This window comes from Tursiops truncatus, chromosome 3 (genome assembly GCF_011762595.2).
Source record: "Tursiops truncatus isolate mTurTru1 chromosome 3, mTurTru1.mat.Y, whole genome shotgun sequence".
NCBI lineage: Eukaryota > Metazoa > Chordata > Mammalia > Artiodactyla > Delphinidae > Tursiops > Tursiops truncatus.
This window is the reverse complement of record NC_047036.1, coordinates 70,001,571-70,025,709: the sequence shown is the minus strand read 5'-3', so window position 1 is coordinate 70,025,709 and position 24,139 is coordinate 70,001,571. Positions and strand designations below refer to the sequence as shown.

General features: G+C 34.2%; 1 protein-coding gene across 9 annotated transcripts in view; it reads left to right on the top strand.

Annotated features, from left to right (window-relative positions):
- The window catches only part of TMEM161B (transmembrane protein 161B), a 69,441-nt gene that overhangs the window by 36,257 nt on the left and 9,045 nt on the right, over positions 1-24,139 (top strand). For 7 of the 9 annotated variants that reach the window (XM_004321549.3, XM_033852993.2, XM_073802282.1 and 4 more), the window contains 4 exons: positions 1,794-1,950; positions 21,112-21,263; positions 21,708-21,768; positions 22,268-22,408. In XM_004321549.3, the coding sequence (XP_004321597.1) occupies positions 1,794-1,950; positions 21,112-21,263; positions 21,708-21,768; positions 22,268-22,408 (511 nt within the window). Of the gene's footprint in view, positions 1-104; positions 151-1,793; positions 1,951-21,111; positions 21,264-21,707; positions 21,769-22,267; positions 22,409-24,139 lie in introns of all 9 variants that reach the window. The other 2 variants (XM_073802281.1, XM_033852990.2) reach the window with 2 other exon arrangements.

The following is a 24,139-nucleotide window of genomic DNA, read 5'->3' as shown; positions in this document are numbered from 1 at the left end:
GATCACATAACATTAAGATCATTGTAGTTAATCAGAATAACAGCGAGATTTTTATTTATATTTATGTAATCATCCATGATTGCATGCTCTGTGTCTGTGTTTAGGTAAAAGTAGAAGGTTTTCTGCCTGAACTTTAGGGACTCTCAGAAGGTTAGTGCAAACCACTGGGATTGATGAACTCTCAGTTTTTTTTGTATTCCAATATTCTATGAGAAGCATGTATATAATTACATTATTGAATACAGGAAGAAGAATATAATACTTGAGTTAAATGTATAGCCAAGAATATATAATTTGTTCTTTTGTTGAATGTTTATATTATTGATATCTGAATAACTATCTTATAGTCTCTCAATTTGTATTAGCTCTCTATTACAAGAACCTCTTAAAGAATGTAAGAACATTTGAATGTCACTTGGCTGTTTGCTGTGAATGAGTTCCCTGAGGGAAGCCTGTGTGAGTGCGGGCAGGCATGGAGAATTAGAACATTTACTTTAACTTTTGTTAATAAAAACTGAAAACTTTTAGTTAAACAGATATTTGTCTGTCTGTTCCATCCATTTCTCTGCTATCCTTCCAGAAAGTTATTTAAAAAGCTCCACTGAGTGACTTTAGAGGGGAGGAGGGAGGTCTACAGAGTAGGAATTTGCAACCACTGTAGGGTAAATCTTTCAGAGTGATGTTCAGAAGCTATTAGGTGTAATACAGCAAAAAAGCTAAAGCAGTTAAAATAACTTGAAGGCAAATTAAGTGTTGTTAAATTAAGTTGAAGCAAACAAATAATTTACCCAATTATAAAAGGATTTGGAATTTTTGCTGTCACCTCATAGAAATGTAAGTTTGGTTAGTTTGTTTTGATATTTTAAATAAGTCTTATTTTGAGTGGTATTTTATTTTTAAAACATTTTTTCTGTAAATTCTGATTTCAAAATATCCTCAGGTGTTACATTTTACAACTAAAATTTTTCCAAAGCAATGTAGATCATTTTATTATGTGCCAGTGAGAATGTAGGAAATGCTATTTTAGTATGTGATATATTTCCACATTTTTAGGAGGCCTTCTACAAAATGATGTTGATATTTTAGACTGCTCCCTGGCAGAAGTAAACCAGCATATCTGAGAAGAAAAGGGGATGGAATTATACTTACTTTCAGACAATGCTAATTTTAATGTCAGTGAATAGTTTGTTGAAGTAGTATGGCTATATGGAAAATTGACAGGCATTTCATCAGCTTTTCTTGTAGGAGTAGAAGAGAGAATAAAACGTACATTTATTTAATTTATTATTTTAATCTGCAGTAACTCACAAAATTACTAATCCTCCGTTAGTATGGTTAATAAATGTGACATAATGTTCAACTCTCTTGCTTCACAGAAATGAATATAAATAAACCTGTAGTGTTCTACATCAAGTTGTATTCTAAAGCTAAAATATTATAGCTCAGATTCTTTTAAAAAAATCGTGATTTATAATTTCTGTAGAAGCTGAGTAGTTAAAAAATACCAACTCATTTTTCAATCATTTATTTTTAACAACAATTTAAATAATTTTTGGTAATCATTTCAGGTTTATTTTAATTATTTAATTTATGAGGTATTAAAATTTAGTTTTGGATGCCAGCATTCTTGATCTATTTCCTGCATTTTTAGATTCTCGTATTTGCAAACCTTACATTGCAAATCATCAAACAGAATAAAATCTAACATGTTTGAAGTTAATTATAGATAAATCCTCCTAAGCTGTTTATGAAAGGTTAAGTAAAGCTTTCTTTCTTACACCTTTATTTTTCAGCATTGCATTACTTTCCAGAATATCAGTGGCTGGTGGATTTCACAGTGGCTGCTACAGTTGTGTATCTAGTAACTGAAGTCTACTACAATTTTATGAAGCCCACACAGGAAATGAATATCAGCTTAGTCTGGTGCCTGCTTGTTTTGTCTTTTGCAATGTATCCTTCAAAACATCATTAATATTAATTTATGAATTTGTTTTCCTTTTACAGCTAACACCATTAGATCTCGTCTGTGATTTAAAAAGGATTTTAGATCATTAGAGAATTTTTCTTTGTTGAAATTCTCTTTATTTAGTTGAAAAAAATTTTCAAAATAGAGGTAAATAGTTTCAAAAGTGAAATACAAGGAAAGATACCAGTTCCCTGCCTTCCCTTTCCTGTCTGACTCATGTCACAGAGGAGCCACTTTTACCTCTTTTAGGTATTTCTTTTGAGATTTCCTTCCATATGTTTAAATCTTACGTGATAATGGTATTTCCTTAATTTTAGGTATTATTGCATCTTTCTCCCTCTTCCTTTTCCTTTCCTTCTTTTCTTTCCAAATACTAAGGAGACAGCTTTTTACTTAAATCAGTAGTTGGTTTTAGTTACACCTATGAAAATATTATTGATAGTTAAGCATTGTAGTATCATTACCCTCCTTGAACAATTTTCTATTCTTCTGGTATCGAAGCTAAACTCTCCCACAGAATTCTAAATCTCAGTAGTTCAGATACATCATTTCTTTCTTTTTTTTTAAATTGAGGTATAGTAGATCTACAGTATTCTATTAGTTTCAGATGTACAGCATTTTTTACAGGTTATACTCCATTCCTGTGCTATACAGTATATGCTTATTGCTTATCTATTTTATACATAGTAGTTTGTATTTCTTAATCCCATACCTGTAATTTGCTCCTCTTCCCTTCCTTCTCCCCTTTGGTAACCACTAGTTTTCTATATGTGTGAGTCTGTTTCTGTTTTACATAATACATTCATTGGTTTTTGTTTTTGTTTTTTTTGGTCATGCTGCTCGACATGCAGGATCTTAGTTCCCCGACCAGGGATCGAACCCACACCCCCTGCAGCGGAAACTCGGAGTCCTAACCACTGGATCGCCAGGGAATTCCCTTTTTGTATTATTTTTTAGATTCCACATATACGTGATCTCATACAGTATTTGTCTTTCTCTGTCTAACTCATTTCACTAAGCATAATATTCTTTAGGTCCGTCCACAGTGCTGCAAATGTCAGAGTTTCATTCTTTTTTTGACCAAGTAATGCTCCATTTTGTGTGTGTGTATATGTATATGTATGTATATATGTATACTACCTCTTCTTTATCCATTTGTCTGTTGATAGGCATTTGGATTGCTTCCATATCTCGGCTACTGTAGATAGTGCTGCTATGAACAGTGGGATGTACTTATCTTTTTGAATTAGTGTCTTTGTTTTTTCTGGATGTATATCCAGGAGTGGAATTACTGGTTCATATGGTAGTTCTAGTTTTCTGAGGAACCTCCATACTGTTTTCCATAGTGGCTGCCAGATAGCATCATTTCTATTCTGTTTTTCCATGGAAATATCCTCCTAGAGCCCTCAGTTCTCTCAGCTTCCTGTGTATCTGTTATCCTGGGATTTCCTTCACTATCTTCCCAAGAATTCCCTGTGCCCCTTTTTGGATAACATCATCTCCTCTTTGGTTTACTCTCTTGTTTTGGCAGAGTGCATTCTCCTATAGTGTCTTTAGAAAGTGTGGTATATTTTTTATTTTTGGAAATCTTGCATGCCTGAGTTATCTTTATTTTTTTTCCTATATTCAGTTTATATTTTGGCTCAGTACAAATTCTAAGAAAGAAATAGTTTTTCCTCAGAGTTTTGAAGGCTCTTGAGCAATTGGATGCCGTCTTGCTCTTGGCATATGCCTCCCCTCCCCCCCACTCACATTCACCCTCCAGAAGCTTTTTCTCTTTCACCGGAATCCTTACGGTATTCTGAAACTTCATCATTAATTGTGTTAAGTTCTAGGTTTAGCTTTTCAACTGGAAACTCATTTCCTTTAATACTGGGCAATATTTTTGTTATATTTAAAAAAATTTTTTATTGAAATTAAACATTCTCTCTTAAATTTCCACCTGTCTGGAGGCAACTTTTTCTAGCTCCTTTCTGTTTGATGTTTATATCCATATTTCCATATGCATACAAGGCCACTGCCTGATTTTAATTTTAGGCTTTAAATATTGTCATTTCACTCTGGAAATGAGGACTTAGAACATCTGCCTGGGTTGTCACCTACCATTGATCATTTCCCATTCACCTTATCTTCTGACTATAGTAATGTCATATTTTAAGGAAATATTCATTATTTATGTTATGATCATGTAAATGCTATTCACAGATAAATACTTGCCTTTTCATTTGCATTGTTTTCTTTGTACATATTGTTAATTCAACTGCAAGCTCAGTATGTTCAGAAGCATCAGGTGGTATGTCAGTTTCATCTTCCTGGAGAGAGTTCTTCAGGAGCCCTCAGATAGGCCCTGTTCTGGATTGGTTAAGTTTCCCAACTGATGCACAGCTATTCCCCTGGAAGCACCAGTTATTATCTTCTTAGGGATTCTCTTTACATGTCTCAGACTGGGACTCCTTTTCTTATATTCCATGTCTGCCTCTTACTTGGTTTACTTTCTCACTTTGGTGGAGCGTATCCTTCAGTATTATCTTCAGAAAGGTTGTGTGGGAAATGCATTTTTTGTGACTTCGCGCACCTGAAAATATTTTTACCCTGCCTGAAAATTAATCGATCCTTTGATTGAGAATGCAATTCCAGGTTTACATCATTCTCTTTATAGTTTTGAAGGCATTATTTTTCTGTCTTTGAAGTTCCATTCTTGCTCTTCAAGGATTCCAGTTGCCTTTCTGATTTTTCATATGTCCAATATTTTCCCCCTCTATGGAATCTTTACTGTTCTTTCTTTGGCTGCCTGGTATGTTGAAATTTTATGAAGATACGCCTTCTGTTGAGGATCTGTTTTCATCCATTGTGCTGGGACTTCACCAATCTGGAAACTCATATTCTTGACTTCTAGAAATTTTTCTAGAATTATTTTATTTGTGATTTCCTTTTCTTCATTTTCTCTGTTTCTGAATGCTTATTGTTCAGATATTAGATTTCCTAGACTTGTTCTCTAAGGTGCTTATCTTCTGTCTCTCAAAAAATGTTTATATTTTTATATTTTAATTTTCTAGGAGTTTTTTCCAACCTTTCCAACCCTTTAATTGAATTTTTGTTTTTAATTTCTGCTATAATTTTTAATTTTCAAGTCGTCTTTTTCTTCCGTTTCTATCCCCCACCCCTCACGGGATCATACTTTTTTTAAAAAAAAAATTTTATTTATTTATTTATTTTTGGTTGTGTTGGGTCTTCACTGCTGCGTGCGGGCTTTCTCTAGTTGCGGCGAGTAGGGGCTACTCTTTGTTGTGGTGCACAGACTTCTCATTGCAGTGGCTTCTCTTGTTGCGGAGCACAGGCTCTAGGCGTGCGGGCTTCAGTAGTTGTGGCATGTGGGCTCAGTAGTTCTGGCTCACGGGCTCTAGAGTGCAGGCTCAGTAGTTGTGGCACATGGGCTTTGTTGCTCCGCGGCATGTGGGATGTTCCTGGACCAGGGCTTTAACCTGTGTCCCCTGCATTGGCAGGTGGATTCTTAACCACTGCACCATCAGGGAAGTCCCATACTTGTTTTAAGATTACATTATCTTCTCATGTATATTTGAGATATTGATAGATTTTGTAAAAGTTTTCCTTCTACCAAGTATCTTTTTGCTCTGAGTTGATTTAGTTTCTTTGGTTTGGTCACTGTCTTTCATATTAAAGACTTAGAGAGATCCGGTGATCGATATTTGCCTGTTTATATTTAAGTGTGAGGCACTAAAAGGATGAATGGAAGCTCTGAGCATATGGTGAGGCAAGTTGTTGGATAATCTTGATAGGCCAGAGATCATCTTTTTTAACCTCTCCAAAGCATAAATCTCCAGTCTTCTTTTAGGAGGGGACAGTTTGAACTGGTTACTTTTTAAAAGTACTTCCTTCTAGTAAGTACTTAGTTTTACTATCCCTTTAGTAGGTACTTAGTTTTACTATCTCCTGTTCCAACACACATATTCGCACTTTCACCCCAACGTAGATAATTACTTGGTATCTGACCAGTTCTTTATCCTTTCTCAGAGTTCTGCAGGTTGCATTCTTGACTTTCTGATTGAGCTTCCTAATTCTCTTTAGTCATTTACCACTTATCTGCCTGCTTTTTGCTTCAGATTTTTACTGCTTTTTCTCTTCCTATTCACTGTATTTCTGTACTTAAAAACAAATTCCTTTACTGTCATTTTGGTGGGAATTAGGGAGAGGCAAATATTAAGTGGATATGCTCAATATGCTATTTCTATTCAGAAGTATTATAGTATCTCTTTGGTAAGATTCTCTGTTTTTTATCTTTGTTTTTAGGAACTCTGGTTAGTGAGATGTTGGATATCTTTGAATGATTCTTTAATTTTTATCTCCCCTTTCCATTTATTTTGCACTATTTTCTTGATTTTTCTCAGTTTTCTCTTTTAAGCCTTCTGTTGAATTTTTATGTCATTTTTTAAAAGACTTTTTCTTTTAAAAGTTCCATTTTCATAGCACTCTTGTATCATGGATGTGTAATATCTTTTTATTTTTAAGAATATTAATGGCTTTTAAGTTTAAATTTGCACCTTGCATTGTTTATTTTCTGAGTCTCCCTCCTCCCCCTTTTTTGTTTCAATCTCTACTGTATTAAAGATTGTTCTTGAATGTCTTGTGGTCTTTGAGTATCTGTTTATATTCAAGAAGGAGGGGTTAAAAACTGGAAGTTTTGTGCATGTGGCTGGAGCTTGTTGATTGGTAGACTTTTTAGTGGATGATTGAATAGAGACCTGGAAGCATTCTTCGGGAACCTCTAAATATCAGCGTCTGCTGGTTGTTGGGCCTATCGTTGTCTCCAGAGAAGAATTGTCCATTCTCCCATCTGTGGGATCTAACAGTGTTAAGAGAGCTGATTGGGGAAGAAGGCTTTGAGACTCAACATTCATTGTGCAGGCGTTAATTTAACTGCATGTCTGAGTCCTCCCCCTACCATTTGTTTTCAGCTCTTCATTGTCACCCTAAGTTTTACATAATACCCCCAAGCCCAATCTTCTCTGGTTTAATATCTTTAAAAATTAATTCTTCTGGGTTTTGCCAGAATTGGGGAAAAGCCATCATCAAATCTCTATAATTAGGCAAGACAGAAGATCTGGGAAGTCTAATCACACTAATACAGACATTCAGCCAATCATCTTGTTTTCATACATTTTGCAACCCTACCTTCAGAGGTACCTGCTGTCTGACTTTTGCAATTCCTGACTTTTGTTTGTATCATGTGTTATGAATTAATTGGCTTTCTTCTCACTGGGTTCCTCACCTTGTAGATCCAGCATAGTAGAGAAAACTGAAACCTAAATCAATTACTGCTTGTCCATCTATTTCATGTCTTCCAAAATTTGTTGAAAATTTTTTTCTACTGTCATCTCTTTTCCTATTCTTTGTTTTGAGGAGTTTTACTTTCCTTCCTGTGTAGTTTATTTAGTCAGATTTTGGGAGTAAGCAGAATTAATACATATCTTATATCTTTTATTTTCAACCAGAGACTGCTGAACAGTCTTTTAAAGCTGTTAGTGGGGCTTCCCTGGTGGCGCAGTGGTTGAGAGTCCGCCTGCCGATGCAGGGAACACGGGTTCGTGCCCCGGTCTGGGAAGATCCCACATGCCGCGGAGTGGCTGGGCCCGTGAGCCATGGCCGCTGAGCCTGCGCTTCCGGAGCCTGTGCTCCGCAACAGGAGAGGCCACAACAGTGAGAGGCCCGCGTACCACAAAAAAAAAAAAAAAAAAAAAAAGCTGTTAGTGGATACCATTTAAAATACATGATATGATTTGACATTTGACACCACTGTGCTATCTCTCTACTGACTGTTTTGGATTGATTTAGGTATAATTTAGAGTAGAAGAGCCAGAACAAAGCCTTAAGAGTTGATGTCTTCACAAGGTTTATATTGTACTGGGTAGAAATACTGATCATGCGTGTCAGTTGAGAAATATCCCCAGATATTCAGTGTTGTACTTATTCAAGAGCAGATTAAAGAGCAGATTAAATTCAAGTATTTAAAATATTACTATTTAGTTCTATAGTATTAAATATATGAAAATATCAGTCAGAATAAAGACCATCCCTAGACATCATCATATGAAACACACTAAAAATATTTTAACTTGATAATTAGCACTAGCTGAATGTATGTCTTGCTACTTTTTTCATACTTTGAGTGTTTATGTTCTCTGAAATATTGTTTATTATGGAATATTCTCATTTTTGCTTCATTCTCTTCATGGTTTGTAGCTATGATATATTTGTGTAGAAACGTGTATCTTGATACCCAGTTTTATTTAATGTGATACAGCCCTTAATACCTACTTACCAGAGAAATTAGAAAAACGTACTTCTTAATAACTACTCAAATTATTGTTTATGTGAATAAATTTTTATCTTTCATTTCACTCAGTAATGCCTAATAATATGAGAGCAGAGGTCCCAAACAGTCTTCAGCACTGAACTGGCTCTGCTTAGTTTTAAGTAGCACACTCGTGAAAGGCACCAAACAATAGCATCCCTGCGGGAATCTAGTAGCTGGCTGTCTCTCCATCCCAGAGAAGACAGAAACTGGTGAAGGGCTTTATAATCCAAGCTATTTTCTGCCAACTTTGACCCTCCACAAAGGGGGTAGAGAAGAAGAAGGAAAGTAGAATTGTGTGTATGATTTTCTTTCGAACTTGTAGCATGTGAGAAAATGACCTGCTGCCTTCAGTGGCGTGCAGGAAACCAGAATTAAATGCCAGATATCCAGATGAACACCAAGGAAGAGTCTGTTAATAGCCTATCTTTTATCTTAGTTATAACATATCTGGTATGCCTTTCACACCCTATGAACAGTCTAGGTGCAGTGACCTCTGTCTGGCTTCTCTTTATTTTCTTATTGTATGTGCCTACTTATTAGTCAAACACATGTCTCCATTGATTACATAGGACAATGGCTCCACTTAATTCCAGAGTCACACATACATCAGTTGACTCAAATTCTCTGCAGTTGTTACTGATGAAATGTCCTTTGTTAAAGTGGTCCCCAAATTAGACACATATAACGTAAATAATTGGTTCACTTCAAAGTGAGGAAGAAAATGGTTTTATTTTTGTGGTCATTTTCCCCATCAGTTTTATTTGACATTCTTGTGTCGGACAACAGTTATAATTTTTACATAATCTTGAAAGTTTTAAAAGCACAAGAATGATTTTTTAAAACATGTGACACTAAAATCTTGAACCCTGGAACCTAAAACTGACCCATCATCCCTTGTCATCAGCTCTGCTTTCTGCTTCAACTGAGTTGTACATGCATCTAAGCTATGACTCCTGCTTCCAGTCTTACTCCTAAACCCATAAAAATTCTCAGCTCTACTCCCTTGCCCATTTGTAATTCTAACCACCTATTTGTCCAAGTCTGTGTGTTCCGGTTCCACTTATGCCAAGTTACATGGTATGTAGAAGGTAAGGGGTAAAGAAAGCCTTATAATGAGGATGGAGAGGTTGTAGTAATTGTCTTTCCTGTATGATGGCCCATAACATCTTAGAGTCACTGGAGAAATGTCTACTGATTTCCTAATATGAAGCATGTAATTTTCATTTATAAATAAAGAAAAGTAAAAAGGTAAAAACGGTGCTTGCAAAAAATCCAGAGGTCCTTTGGTGGAAGTAAAACTTTTAAAAATTAAAATATTCTACAATTGATGGATTTCTTTTAAAAAAAGAACCTTTTCTTATGAATAAGCTGTATCGTAGAGTAATATTGAGTCAATTACGTGAATTTGAGTGAGAAGAAAGCTATTCTACAAAGAATGATAAAGCTTCTCAGTAGTCCTATTATATTTGCTTAAAGGACTGGATCATTAGTCACATTTCCACAGTGCTTGTATTTTACAATGTGGATGGTTTAAGGTACAAAACCCTATTATGTATGTTTTTAAGGCTATGTTTTAAAATTTTAATTTGTCTTGGTTGCCAGACATGCAAATTTTATACAAAGCAAAAAGTTGTGAATGGTTTAAATTGAAATAAATTCTTAGGTTTTCTGTGTTAAATATTCAGTTCTATATGTAGATTTGTAAATTAAAGGTCTACAAATTAAATGCTGTATTTGTTTGCTCTAAGAAATAGACAACTACAGCAAAGTAGTACAACTTAGTCACCTCTTCTGAATTCCTTAAACGATTCTAAATTACTGTATTCTTTACAAAAATGTTCTGCTTTAGATTAATAAGAAAAATGAAACACTAAACCCTGAAGTGAACTGCATAAGATATCATGTTTCCTAGTGAGAAGGGAACAGAGTCAAAGCTATTGAATTTGAGCCAAGGTACTTTTTTTGTCTTGGAAATTTGTACATAGCGTGTTGTGTCAAAACTTGATTCTTTAACAAACTTTTGGAGATCTTCTGTGACATTAGTGCTGTCAGATTATTCACCTTTCAGGTCAGAAACCTAGCGTTACATAGAGAACTTACATGGGAGATAGGACTTTTTCTGTTTGTTAATATATAGTTAAGTATGACTTTTTTTTTTTAGCTAGGAAATGATAATTTTCCTTCTGAATCTAAAAATGTAAGTGTAAGTTTGATCGTTTTGCTCTATTTTAATCAGAAGATTAATTAATAGTTTTTTGTTTGTTTGCTTTTATTTTTTAATAAAGCCTTTGTTTTTATGCTTTCAAAAATCTTTGGCCATCATTTCTTTCCATAATTTGGTTAGGTTGAGGCTGGCTGTAAGCTGTTTTGTGGGATGGATTTTAAAGTTGCATAGTAGTTTTTGGCTTATATCTGGGAGAATTTTAACTAAAATAAAGTAATCGAACCTTCACCTCCAAGAAAACATGAAAAAATGTTTTAGTTAAAAATTACCCAAATTTTGTTTTGTTTTTTTAACATTTGAAGACAGGATCAGATTATTTTGACAAGGATTTTATTTGGTAACTCATAAGAATTACTTTATTGTTAGTTTTTAATGTCCATTCTGTAGCAGATTCTTGGTATAGTTTCTAGGTTTCTCTTCAGCAAAGTTTAAGAATGCAAAGTTTAATGTTTTGAGTATTTCATTTGCCTTTTCTTATGGAAAACTAGATGTGTTAGGTTTAATCATTTGAATAGGAAAAAAGTTAGGGTTTTATTTTTTTTGTTAGTGGTCACAAAAACAATATAATTTTTCACATATTAGAAAACTTGCAGTTTACATGGAAATTGCTTAGTTGAGTGGAAACGTGATCTATTTTAAAAAGGTAATTATACATTTTGTGAAAAAATTTTGAAAAACGTCTGTGAATCCTCTGTTTATTTCTTAGGTTACTATACACTAGATATGTATATTGGCAAAAAAATTGGGAACATTTCTTATCAGAATACGATTTCTTTGTATTTCTTTCCTTCTCAAAAGAGTATTTATAAAATATCTTTGAATAATTTCAAGATGTTACAGTGTAGAAGACATTTTCTTAATATGAAAATTGGGTCTTTAAAGCAATGTAAGTATAAATTATGTTAAAACATCGTAGTGCTTTGACACGTATATGTTATTAAAGTTGTTATCCTAGTTGAGGGAAACTTGCCATTTTTAGAACTAAAAATTAAGCCTGTTCACTATTTCAAAGCTCTTATCTCCAGCTCAAAGATAAATATATTTAAAATGCTTCCTACCGTGTAAATCTTCCTACCTGTCCTTGATTTTTCTTTTCTGTTGTAATTTTTGTATCTATAAATTTTGGGCTAATTCCAGTTGTGAAATACATTGACATTAAATTAGAACATTAAAAATGTCAGCCACATGGCAGAAAAAAATATATTCCCTCCCTAACATTCTCTTTATTTCAGGGGTTGAGATTTTATAATATAAAGCAAAATAAGCTAGCACCAAAGTAGGTGGCCCGTTTAGCTAGGACTGAGGGGTTAATTAACAAGGGGGAATATTATTAACGGAAAAGAAAATGACTATTTGCATCAATGGTTTTGCATTTATAGTTTTGAATATTTACTAATATATTCTTTATGAAAGTCTAATGTACAGGATGATCTATGAAAGTAATAATAGCAAGATAAAAGTAAGGAGAAGCATTTACTCAAGTGAAGGTACTTGGCCATTATTTCCATTGTCATAAGTAAATAAATGTTATATTTTTACCTAGTACGTGTTTTTTGTTATACATGTACTGATAGAAGCCTAATTTTGGTATTATAATGTTATTTACATTATTGAGTTGTATTTGTGTACAAAAGGGTTAAAAATAACTATATCTAATTTGCTTGTAAATTGTGGACAATTAGTGAAGAAAGATCAGATCAAAGGAAATAGCTCTTAGAGAAATTTTATTTTGAAAGCCATTTCTATAGTATTTCATGTGTAGTTTATTATTTATTTTTCTATATGAATAACTTATTGTTAATAAGCATACTCATGGGATTAGAGAATAAAAGGATGTTTCTTCCTATTTAGAAACAATCTGTTATGTAAGTATTCGAGAAATTTGGTAAGTATCTCAACCAGAAACTTTGTTAATCTCTTAGCTAGTACAGAAAGTCTCTATAAGTGATCTCAAAAGAAAGTTACCACAGTTGTTAGTGAGGAACTAAATGTGGTACCATAATGTAGTTATTTCTCCTGTCTCTTTAAAAAAAAAAAAAGCCAGATTTATATTCTGATATGTCTAATGCTAACAAAAGTCTGCTTTTTAGGAGATTTTTGTTTAGTCTACTACCATGTACTACTGTTTGGGTCTGTTATGTATTAATTGAATAAAATACACATTGCTCTAAAAATTTGGTAGGATAAGCAGTTGAGTTTTGAATTGAAACATAATGAAGCATCTACAAAATAAAATCCGAGAATAGACTTCAGTTGGTTCAGCAAATCTTTGTGTAACTCTTGGCCAGTTTCTTCTTGACCAGGAATGAACTGTTAAGGGTTGTTGCTGGAAAATACTCAGATTTTTTTCTTATTTTGTAGGGAATGTATAGCTGTTAGAAAAGCTGCCTATTTACTTCTCTATAAAATAGATCAAATACTTGTTGTGTTCTGTCCTGGGTGTATGTATGTCACATCTTTGCCAGTGAAAGACTTAGACTGTATTGAAATCTTAAGGTTTTTATGATCATAGTGTTTAACAAGCATGGGAAACTTTTCTAAAAGTTGGTTAATGTTAATCATCATTAACATTTTACTATTTTAATTCATAGGACATGGAAATAATCTCAGTGCATATGTTTTTTACACTGTGAATTTGTGTGTAGTTTAGGTTCTGTTAAACTCTAGGACATAATGTACTTTCTTCCAGAGTGGGGGTACATTGTAGATCAAGATTTTATTAAAATCTAGATTGAATCTTCCAAAATGTTAACTTTTATTAAATACTATATATACATTGTTTATAGAGACAAAAAGTTCTAAAAGTGTTGTATTAAAAACCAAGAGTCCCTTACCTTCTTGCCACTTCTTCTGGTCCTGTTTTAGCTGTTTATTCAGGCTTTAAAATTTTTTTCATATTTCTACATATAATGCTTATACTACTGACAATTCATCACTTGTAATAGTTGAGGATTTTTCTTAAACTGTCATCCTGTGTGTTTTCTCTTTTTTATGTTCTTAATATAGTTACTTTACAATTTTTGCTGAAATCAGTTCAGTGATTTTTAAAAATTTATTTATTTATTTATCTTGGCTGCATTGGGTCTTTGTTGCTGCTTCTTTTTCTAGTTGCGGCAAGTGGGGGCTACTCTGTTGCGGTGCACGGGCTTCTCATTGCAGTGGCTTCTCTTATTGCGGAGCACGGGCTCTAGGTGCTCGGGCTTCAGTAATTGTGGCGCACAGGCTCTAGAGCGCAGGCTCTAGAGCACAGGCTCAGTAGTTGTGGCGCACGGGCTTAGTTGCTCCGCGCCATGTGGGATGTTCCCGGGCCAGGGCTCAAACCCGTGTCCCCTGCATTGGCAGGCAGATTCTTAACCACTGCGCCACCAGGGAAGCCCTCTGATTATTATACCTAGATAAATATTGTTCATATGTGAGCATTATAAGGTATTATATCTTCTTTTGCAGTTTTTTTCATTAATTAATTTTTTTAAATTCACTTTTCTGTGTGTTTATTATTAATTCCACTAGCTTTTCAATATAGTTATTTCACAACGTCACTTATAATTTGTATTAGTTCCTCTTCCGTCCCACCCCCCACCCCCATAGAGAAACCCTTCCCAAAGACCTCTGTTCTCTGGCTTTTATCTGAACTGGTTGAACTTTTGGCTTGCTACACAACTGTCATCCTGGGACTTATTTTTGTTGTCATCCTAGGAATTCCCTTTGCCTTTCTCCCAAGTTTAATTTGCCATTTCTAGGAATCAGTGTTTTTCTCTTTCTTGGTTTGTTCGAATGTTTTGGTGGAGCTTTTTGCACATGTGAGGTAACCAGTTTTAGACTTTGCAGTTTTGGAAGTGTCTTAATTCTCTGCTCTCATTTATTTAATTGATATTTTGGTTGAATAGTGAATTCTGGGTTGTCAGTATTTTTCTTCGTAATTTTGCAGACATTGCTCCATTGTCCTCAGTGTCAAAAGTTGCTGTTAAGAAGTACAGTGTCATGATGTTTAATCTTTTGCATATGACTTGTTTTGCTTTATTTTTCTTTTCAGAAGGTTTTTACAGTCTTCTCTTTATTTGTCTGGTTTTTGAAGGTTTATGATCATGTGCCTTTTTGAGAATCTTTTTTCATTATTTGTGCTGGGCTTTTGGTAGGCTCTTTGAATTTGGAAACTTCAAGTTTGGAAATTATCTTGTACTATGTCTCTGATAGTTTTTTCCCTTCTGTAATCCTCCCATCCCCTGTTCTGTTTCTCCCTCTCACTTTTGTTAGTCGGATATTGTGCCTCCTGGATTGATCATTTCATCACCCTTTCTGCTTTCTTATATCTGTGTCACACTACAGTTCAAGGTAGCTTGTACTTGGCAAGTGAGTTATAGTAGTAAGTGCTGCGAGTTCAAAAGAGGAAGGGAATGGTCTGGGCAGAAGAGGTAAATGGTAAGCTTCGTGAAGGATGTGGAGCTTGAGCTGAGCCTTTGATTAGCTAGAGGGAAGGGAAGAGGGTAGTTCAGGTAATAAGTTATGATCCAAGACAGTATAACTGTTACATTTAGGCAACGGTAAATACACTGTTCTGATTTAAGTGGAGGTTTGGGGACTATTGAATGAAAGCTTGAACATATGGGCGTAGTTAGATCATAGTATTACATATCAGAATATTGTTTGTGTGTTTACACTGTGGGTTATGGGAAGGTTTTGTTCCAACATAGAGCTCAATAAGTAGTTGGTTTTAAGATTTATCTACTCTTTAGTATGAATTCAAGATGTAGGCATTATAACCTGGGTTTGGTTGCATCTAATTTTGTTTTTTTTTTCCTTTAGTGTTGACATATTTTGTAATTTATTTAATAAATCTGTGGTAACAAAATTTGGCAGTAGGTATAATCTTTGAAAAATTTCATTTTGGTCATTTGATACCACTTTTGGCTAAAGGTGTTATTTTGCTTTTTAGTGTAAGTGAAGGAGTTGGAAATTGTATCTTTATAGACGCTAGTATCCATTTTCAGTAAAAAGAAGCACTGTTTTTCCAACCTGGGCTTGGGGCCCTCAGGCAATGAGAGAGATCATAGCTAAATCTCAAAAGCATTTCATTTGTGGTATTGGAGTTTTTATGTTTTGTTTTTAAATCTTTTTCCTTTTTCCTTGTTATCTCCTAATATGTAAGCTCTTCGTTAGAATGCCAAGAAAGAGATGGACCTGTAGTGTTTGATAGTAGTAAAATGAACTACTAGCTTTGTTTCTTTTATTTTTAAGTTTCAGAGAAGAGATAGATGAGTAAGGAGCATGGGATTCAGAATATCCTGGAGAGAAAAGTTTGAGCATCTGTATTCTAGAATCTTATCACCACTCTTAAAACAGTGTTTCGTGTTTCATAAAACTGCATCGTGAGTGTTGAAAGTTAGATGAAGTTTCTTTTAAGACTTGTAATATTGTTCTTAACTTGCTGTCTTAGAAAACTTGGTACTCTACTTGATTATAAGAAAAACTACTATTTGCATGGGGAAAAGCTCCAGTAGTCCTCTTTATTTAAAAATCAGATTTTTTTCTGTTATTTGCTTTTGTATTGTTTACACTTAACCTGGCTTAACTCTTACTGAAGTGATTAATATCACTTATTAATCATAAATATAATTAGGTTATGCTTTTAAAATTACATAATTTTAAAAATAATTGTATTATAGACTCTTATAATGCTGTTCTCTCCTATAAGGAGAAGTTCAGAAGATTAACCAGGGAAGTCTTAACTTTGTAGTTTTTCTTTATTAATTGAACTACTAAAAAAATTATTCATAATGTAAATTTAAACTACAATGTGTTTATTACTTTGGTTAATTAGAAAACTCTTCCAAGAGCTTAGTTTATGCAAGATGGTTTAGAGTTATGCTTTGTAACCTTTTTTTTTTTTTTTTTCCTACCTGCACACACAGCTGACTCCTCTCAGAGGCAACTTTCATTACAAACAATATATCTTCACCCAGGTTAATGGGATGGGTGTGTGCTGATGGTGGGGCAGGTCCTGCCTTTATCTCCCCTAGCTGGAGCCTGTTGATTACTGTCAGAGTTCTGACCTGGATACATAGTCTTCTCAGTTTTTTTTCCCTGTAAAGTCTTTTTACTTTAAGCAACTGTAGACTACCAGTGTCTTTGATGTGAGAGCATAAATGCAAAAAGTCTGAAGTAAATGATATTCTTACAGAGAAGGAGGAGAAAATAGTGGTAGGATATATGCAATGATAAAGTTATAGAAAAGTTTAAAAAATTCACATCACATCTTAAAATGACATGGAAACTAAATGTGCTTTGTTAAACCCCCATCAATCATTTTAATTGAAATTGACATCCTATCAATTTGACAGCCCTACTTAAGCTTAATATAACAAAATCATGCCAACTTCTGCAGTGATGTAGTATAGTCTTATTGCTTATAAATGATTTAGTAGTTGTTAGCCAAAATAGGAAGAGGATTGACAACTATGTTTAGGGAAAACTTGAACAATAATGTTAGGTGATTTTAGAAAGAATTTCGAAGGAATAAGACATGGAAATACCACAAAATTCTTCATTACAAAGTAAGAACTGGAGTGTAAATATCACTCTTTAAATTCTTACTATAATTTGCAAAGATTGTTGGTTTTACAGATATATAAGAATTGAGGATTTATTTCCCTTGTTGTAAAATAATTTAGCTTCCCTTTTCCCCTGATGTTCAATATCATAGAAAAACTGACATCTATTATTATGTGGATTAGCTCTTTTACTTCAGTAGAGTTTCAGATATCTGCGTATTGCAGTACTCTATAACCAGAGTACTGCAGAGTTAAATTGAGCAAGATAACCTTGTGTCAGGGTGCTGAATATTTGGTGGAGGAAATAATGTAAACCAGTGGCATTTCCATGTTTATTAGTTTTAATTTTTACATTAGAGCAGTAATTTGTTAATAAGAACATACTGCATAGCACAGGGAACTCTATTCAGTACTCTGTAATGACCTATATGGGAATAGAATCTAAAAAAGAGAGGATATATGTATATGTATAACTCACTTTGCTGTACACCTGAAAGACACATTGTAAATCAACTATACTCCAATAAAAAAATTAATTAAAAAAGAAGTAATTTGTTCAAATACTTGACTGTGTAACCTGAGTTATGGTAAATATAAGAAGACATTCATTTTTATTTTTTTCAACTATATAGATTTTTTAAAAATTTAATTTATTTTTGGCTGTGTTGGGTCTTCGTTGCTGTGCGCGGGCTTTCTCTGGTTGCAGCGAGCGGGGGCTACTCTTCGTTGTGGTGCGCAGGCTTCTCATAGTGGGGGCTTCTCTTGTTGAGGAGCATGGGCTCTAGGCTCGTGGGCTCCGTAGTTGTGGCTTGTGGGCTCTAGAGCACAGGCTCAGTAGTTGTGGCGCATGGTCTTAGTTGCTCCATGGCATGTGGGATCTTCCCGGGCCAGGGCTCGAACTCGTGTCCCCTGCATTGGCAGGTGGATTCTTAACCACTGTGTCACCAGGGAAGCCCCAACTATATGGATTTTTAATTTCCAAATCTCTTAAAAAAGATAGTTCTCTCTAAACGTAATAACAAAGGTATTGATTTTTAAAAAATTTTCATTGGAGTATAGTTGATTTAAGAAGACATTTAGAATGAAAGTAACATGCCTGGTAAATGTCTTCAGGTGTATGCCTAAGTTCTATAGTATTTCTGGTTATATGGATCCTAAAGCATGTATTTGTTATAGAAAATATGAAAACATGCAGAGGTCTTTTTAATCAAAAACTTAATAGGGTATCATCTAGCTTTTCATGATCTGGTTTTGTTTGTCTTAAAAGGAAATCAGGTACTTAATTTATAGAATGTAGCATTATAAGTAATATTATAGTAGTCTGTAAAGAAATATATTAAGAAGTTGAAATAAATTCCTAATACAGCAATTTTTAGATTGTACCTTCACCTTGCATGTAGATTGTATTCTGAAATGCTTGGAAATAAAATAATCTTCTTTTTAGAGAAATAATGCTATAAATGGCATCTCCTTTCAGATTAGCCCATGAAAGTTCATTTGATCTATAATTAGCACACAAGACCACATATTTTTCCAAAGAAAATAATTCTATTGCTAGTAAGTAATTAGGAAAATAAATTTTAGCGAGTATTTATCTTGAATCATGGAATTTGAGAAAGAGCAGAGAGGTTTGTGTGAAAGGGAGATTAGCTAGAGTGGGATTAATTGAGGTGAGAACAGTGAAAGTCAGGAAGGGGGATGATACTCATTGAAAAATGAGGTGCTTGACTAAAGGAGGTTAATAAAGACACTTCCCATCACACACTTCTGAGGGCCTCGTTGCCCCAGGAATAGGTGGATAAAAATGAGCTATTCTTATACTTCATTTTATTTTTTGACATTTAAAAGAGGGAACTATCTTCTAAATAAGCCTTAAGAAAACAAAGCCTAAGCCTTTATAAAACTTAGAACATCCTTTAAATTTATAACCCTGAGTGGTAAATAATTTTTATTTTTGTTATTACCACTGATAAAAACAGATCTTAGATTAAAACTTTTTCTATATTATTTTTTTACTTTGAGTATCTTATCCCAGAGAAAGAATTGTTTTTATCTCATTCTTCAAAAGGTCTATTTACCGTTAAAGCATAGAATTAATAGTTTCAGGTTACCTAAACTACCATGTAAAACATTATTTCTATGGCAAAATTTGTTCACTGATTGTTTGAGTACCTACTATGTGCCAGGCACTTCTTTTGGTGCTCTAACTAGTGCGCAAGAGACAAGAATCCTTGATATGGAGTTTACATTCTAGTAGAGATTTATTTCAAGTTGCATTTGAAAGATGCAAGAAAGTCATCTGTCTGTATTACCTTCATGTTGGCGTACTTAGGGTAGGTGCCCGTAAGCTTTAGAGCAGCTGGGACTCTACATTAATATCCAGTATCCTAGGTAGGATCTTAATAGAGACTGGGTAATAACTATATTAGCATATTTTAAATAGGCAGCAAAGGACATCTTCCTTTTAAAGAGCAAGGACGAGCGTCCTTATCCTTGCCCATCCATTCCTTAATAAGAATACTTCTGGGCTTCCCTGGTGGCGCAGTGGTTGAGAGTCCACCTGCCGCTGCAGGGGACACGGGTTCGTGCCCCGGCCCGGGAAGATCCCACATGCCGCGGAGCGGCTGCGCCGGTGGGCCATGGTCGCTGAAGCCTGCGCGTCCGGAGCCTGTTGCTCCGCAACGGGAGACGCCACAACCGTGAGAGGCCCGCGTACCGCAAAAAAAAAAAAAAAAAAAAAAAAAGAATACTTCTGATTGTGAGGATGTTTGAACTATTTACTTCTGTCAAGGCAGCTCTATTTTGAAAATGATTTCATGTGTTGCTGCTAACTACCACATAGCTTAGGTGCTGTATACAGTATCTTAGAGGCAGTATACTAAGTTGTTAGCTGAACATACTCTGGATGCAGAGTGCCTAGATTTAAATCCCAACTGCCTCTGATCTAGCTGTGTGATCTTGAGCAAGCTATTTAACCTATCTGTGCCATAGTTTTTTAAAGTCTGGAAAAGTAATGATAATAGTTGGCTAATGTAAGGATGAAATGAGTTAATTGGTAATGCTTAGCACTTGGCAAGTACTAAATGACAGCTGCTGTTACTTCCTATGCTTGATATATAATTAATGTAAAAGTTGCTTTTCTAGATTTTTTTGGCCAAGCACCTTATTTTGGTTGGTGGGTTTATGCTTTCAAGGAGAACAATTTGGTATAATGGAAATCTGGATTCTAGCTATGGATCATCCACTGATTTGCTCTTGATTTGATTAATTACTAAGGGGGGAAAGGCTCAGATAAAATAGTCTCTTTAGTACTTTCATATAAAATTTAAATATTTAAAAATAGGTGAGCATGTTGAGCCTTTGGTTGTTTTTGAGTACTCAACAGGAACTTGTTTAAAGTATTTTGTTTTATCATACTGTGAAATGCTGATCCTAGATGCTTATTTAGTTTTTGTGCCACAGCTTACACATTGGCTATTAGTAATTCTCAAATTTGAATTAGTGGATGATTTACAGATGATTCCTATGATGTGTGTTTAATTCTAAATATAAACTACTTGACAAATATACCCAATAAAAGGTAGTTCCCTAAGATAACTGGTACCTTGGCTTTTCTGAGAACTATTTCATAATAGTTTCACTGAGAACCTATTTCATAAAATTATTGTAATAACCTCTTAGTAAATTTGAGTTAGATAAAGTAGAAATACATTCTTTCCCTAATTACAGCTTAGTATATATATGTACACTTTTTATTAATTTAAAAATGTTATAAACTTCACTTAGATTTGCTTTGTTTTTATGTCTTATTTTCTGGAAGACTATTCAGATTTTAATTAGTTTTTCACTTACTTCCAAACGGCACTTTGTAGATAAGCATGTTGTAGCATCAAAATGAATGTTGTAGTCAAATTTTATTGGAGTTCAGGCCCTGTAAAGATGGTTGTGTTTAAGTTCCACAAAGTTATTTGTGGTTTTTCCTGAACTTTTCCTTCTGCAGCAAAGTTCTATTTTCATTAACTACACACTATTTTAAAGTAGAAGATGGTGGTGAAAGATCAGTCTGTGTTACCTTTGGATTTTTTTTCTTTGTGAAAGCAATGGCAGTCTTGATTGTAACAGAAAACTATCTGGAATTTGGACTCGAAACAGGTAATAATTTCATATCTGTTAAGTTTTTAAAATTAGGTTTGAGGCGTATGTTCTGTAATGTTCTAAATAATTAACCTTTATTATTCTTAAGATCTTTTTTTTGTTTATTTTTTTAGCTAAGCTTTTGCTACCTTTTTCCAAAAATGCTGTTCCCATTTTTTCCTTAAAGTTAAATAAGTTTCACCAATGCTAATGTTAGATAAAGATGCACACAGATAAAGATGCAAATTTTATGCATACTCATGGAATGTACAAATATCAAAGGGATGTTTTCAAAGACTATTTCTCCTAATAACTAAATTTTATTGCATTATGACATACTAATTAGCACATAAAAGAGCTATGCTCATCATTTCAAAATTTAAGATGTTCTGTTTTCTAGCATTTTATTTCCAAAGATTCTGTGTTACCCCTATGATAAGAGTAAATTTTTTCCCCCTACAGGGTTTACAAATTTTTCAGACAGTGCGATGCAGTTTCTTGAAAAGCAAGGTTTAGAATCTCAGTAAGTTTTTAATTATTATTCAGATTTAATTTTTTCCATTTTTGGTAAAATAGCATTTACTATAAGTGGTTCTTTGTTTTTAATCAGTGAAAGGAGTTCTTTTTTAAGTAGGACTGTCTCTTTTTTAGCAATATTCTTACTCATGTTTTTTACATTTGTATAAAGTATCTTTTATAGAATTCTCATTTGAATTTGCTCTTATTTAACTTAATTCCTCTTCTACTAGAGATTAAATGAAATTTATGAATCGCATGTTATTTTCTATGTTGAACATGTAGGTTAGATTGTTAAAACTGTGGCTTAAGAGATGTCTGATTTACTTTATACTTCATCAAAATCCTTTATGGATGATTGAATAAGAGCAGTCTTTTTGTAGGAGTTTACTTTGTTTGTATTACTGTTATTATTGTGGTTTGTAAAGTAATTGATTAGAAGAATGGAAATTTCTAGAAAGTTAACTTCAAAAGTTTATCAGCTTTTTTAAAAATTTTATTTTTAGGGGTCCTGTTTCAAAACTTACTTTCAAATTTTTCCTGGCTATTTTCTGTTCGCTCATTGGGGCTTTTTTGACATTTCCTGGATTACGGCTGGCTCAAATGCATCTGGATGCCCTGAATTTGGCAACAGAAAAAATTACACAGTAAGCGGAAAATGTACATAAGCACATGCAGATAAATATATGTTTTTCATCTTAATGAAGGTATATTATTGTAATGAAATCATAAATTATTGTATTGAAAATTAATAATCATTTGATGTCACACTTCTTCCTCTTTCTACTATAAGCAAGCTTCTTTCATTCACTTCTAAATTTTAAGTCCTATGTAAAAAAACCCCACTAAATTATTAAATTTCTCTTTTATCTGTTAAAATGGAAATATCAGTATTTATGTTAGTTCTTTTGAACTCAGAGATGAATGTTTATGATATTATAATCTTTGCCACTAATCTAAGGATCTATGGAAATTTCTTTAAATCAGAATTTTTAAGTTAAAAATACTTATTTAAATTTCATATAATTTTATTTAAATAATTTAATATTTTTTATTTAAAGTATTCTATTTAAAAATGTTTTGAAAGTAAATCTGTATACATAAGGAATGTTTTGTTTTCCTTATATTATTGATCTGTTTGCAAGATTATTTTAGTTCGGGATGGCTAATACCGTACAGTGTTAAATATCATAGATTACTATTTTAGTTTTCAAATGGAGAAATCGTATTCGAATCTCTGCATATTGTTCAGAGCCCATTTACTATCTTATTTGTGGTTGTCACAGATTTTTTGTTGTTGGTGGTGTGGACACCTTGGCAGAGTGACAGATTTTTATCTTCATTTCATATCCAGATCCAAATTTCCAAGTCCTCTTTTTGTTTTGCAGTAGAAGCCTAAGTTGAGAATATTCCATTTTGTTATATGTATTTATAGTCATTAAGTTTCTCTGAGTAATCATATTTCCTAACATTTCTGTTCTTTAAAAGCCGATATTTAATGATGCTGATTCTCTAGGCTTTTCACATTCTTATCTCTTACCTATGTCATTTTCCTTTATTTTAATTTTGAAAGTTTTTTGTGTTTTTCCTTACCTCCATTTTTCTTTATTTGCTTTGTGTGTGTATTTATTTATTCTTACCTCCCAGTACACACTCCTTCATCCCTTTTTTCCACTCCTTTTACTCAGCATGCTGTTGGCTACATCCTGCCTTTCTCCCACCATCCGTCTCTCTAATGGCTCCTTTTAAAACAAAACCTGATTCTCCCCCTCCTCTCTACACACACACTTCAGTCCACTAACCCCAGTGTTATGATTTAAATAAGCTGAAAGAGTGGGTGGAGGGGAGCCCTTCACCAGCTACTGAAACCGCTGTGGGCTGCTCCTTGATACTAGAGTGTTCCCTAGCAACACTGCATACCTAATACTGCTGCTTTCTTCCCCTGCACCCGATGGTTTACCCAGGCTGTGGGATGAAAGAATCACTTTATAAAAACATTTAAAGCATTTAGTGGTGGTTTGGGGTTGGGGGCACATTTTAGTTTCCTTCTCAGTAAAATGTGGCTTCTTAAGATTTTTCCCTTTGGGAATTTGGAGTTTTATTTTCAGTGTATTGCAAACTCCCCAACCCCACGCCCCCACGCCCCCCCCCCCCCCCACCCCTGCCCGGATGCAGTGTATTGCAAACTCCCCAACCCCACGCCCCCCGACACACACACACACACACACACACACACACACACACACGCCCGGATGCAGTGTATTGCAAACTCCCCAACCCCACGCCCCCCTGCCACACACACACACACACACACACACACACACACACACACACACACACACACACACACACACACACACACACACACACACACACAC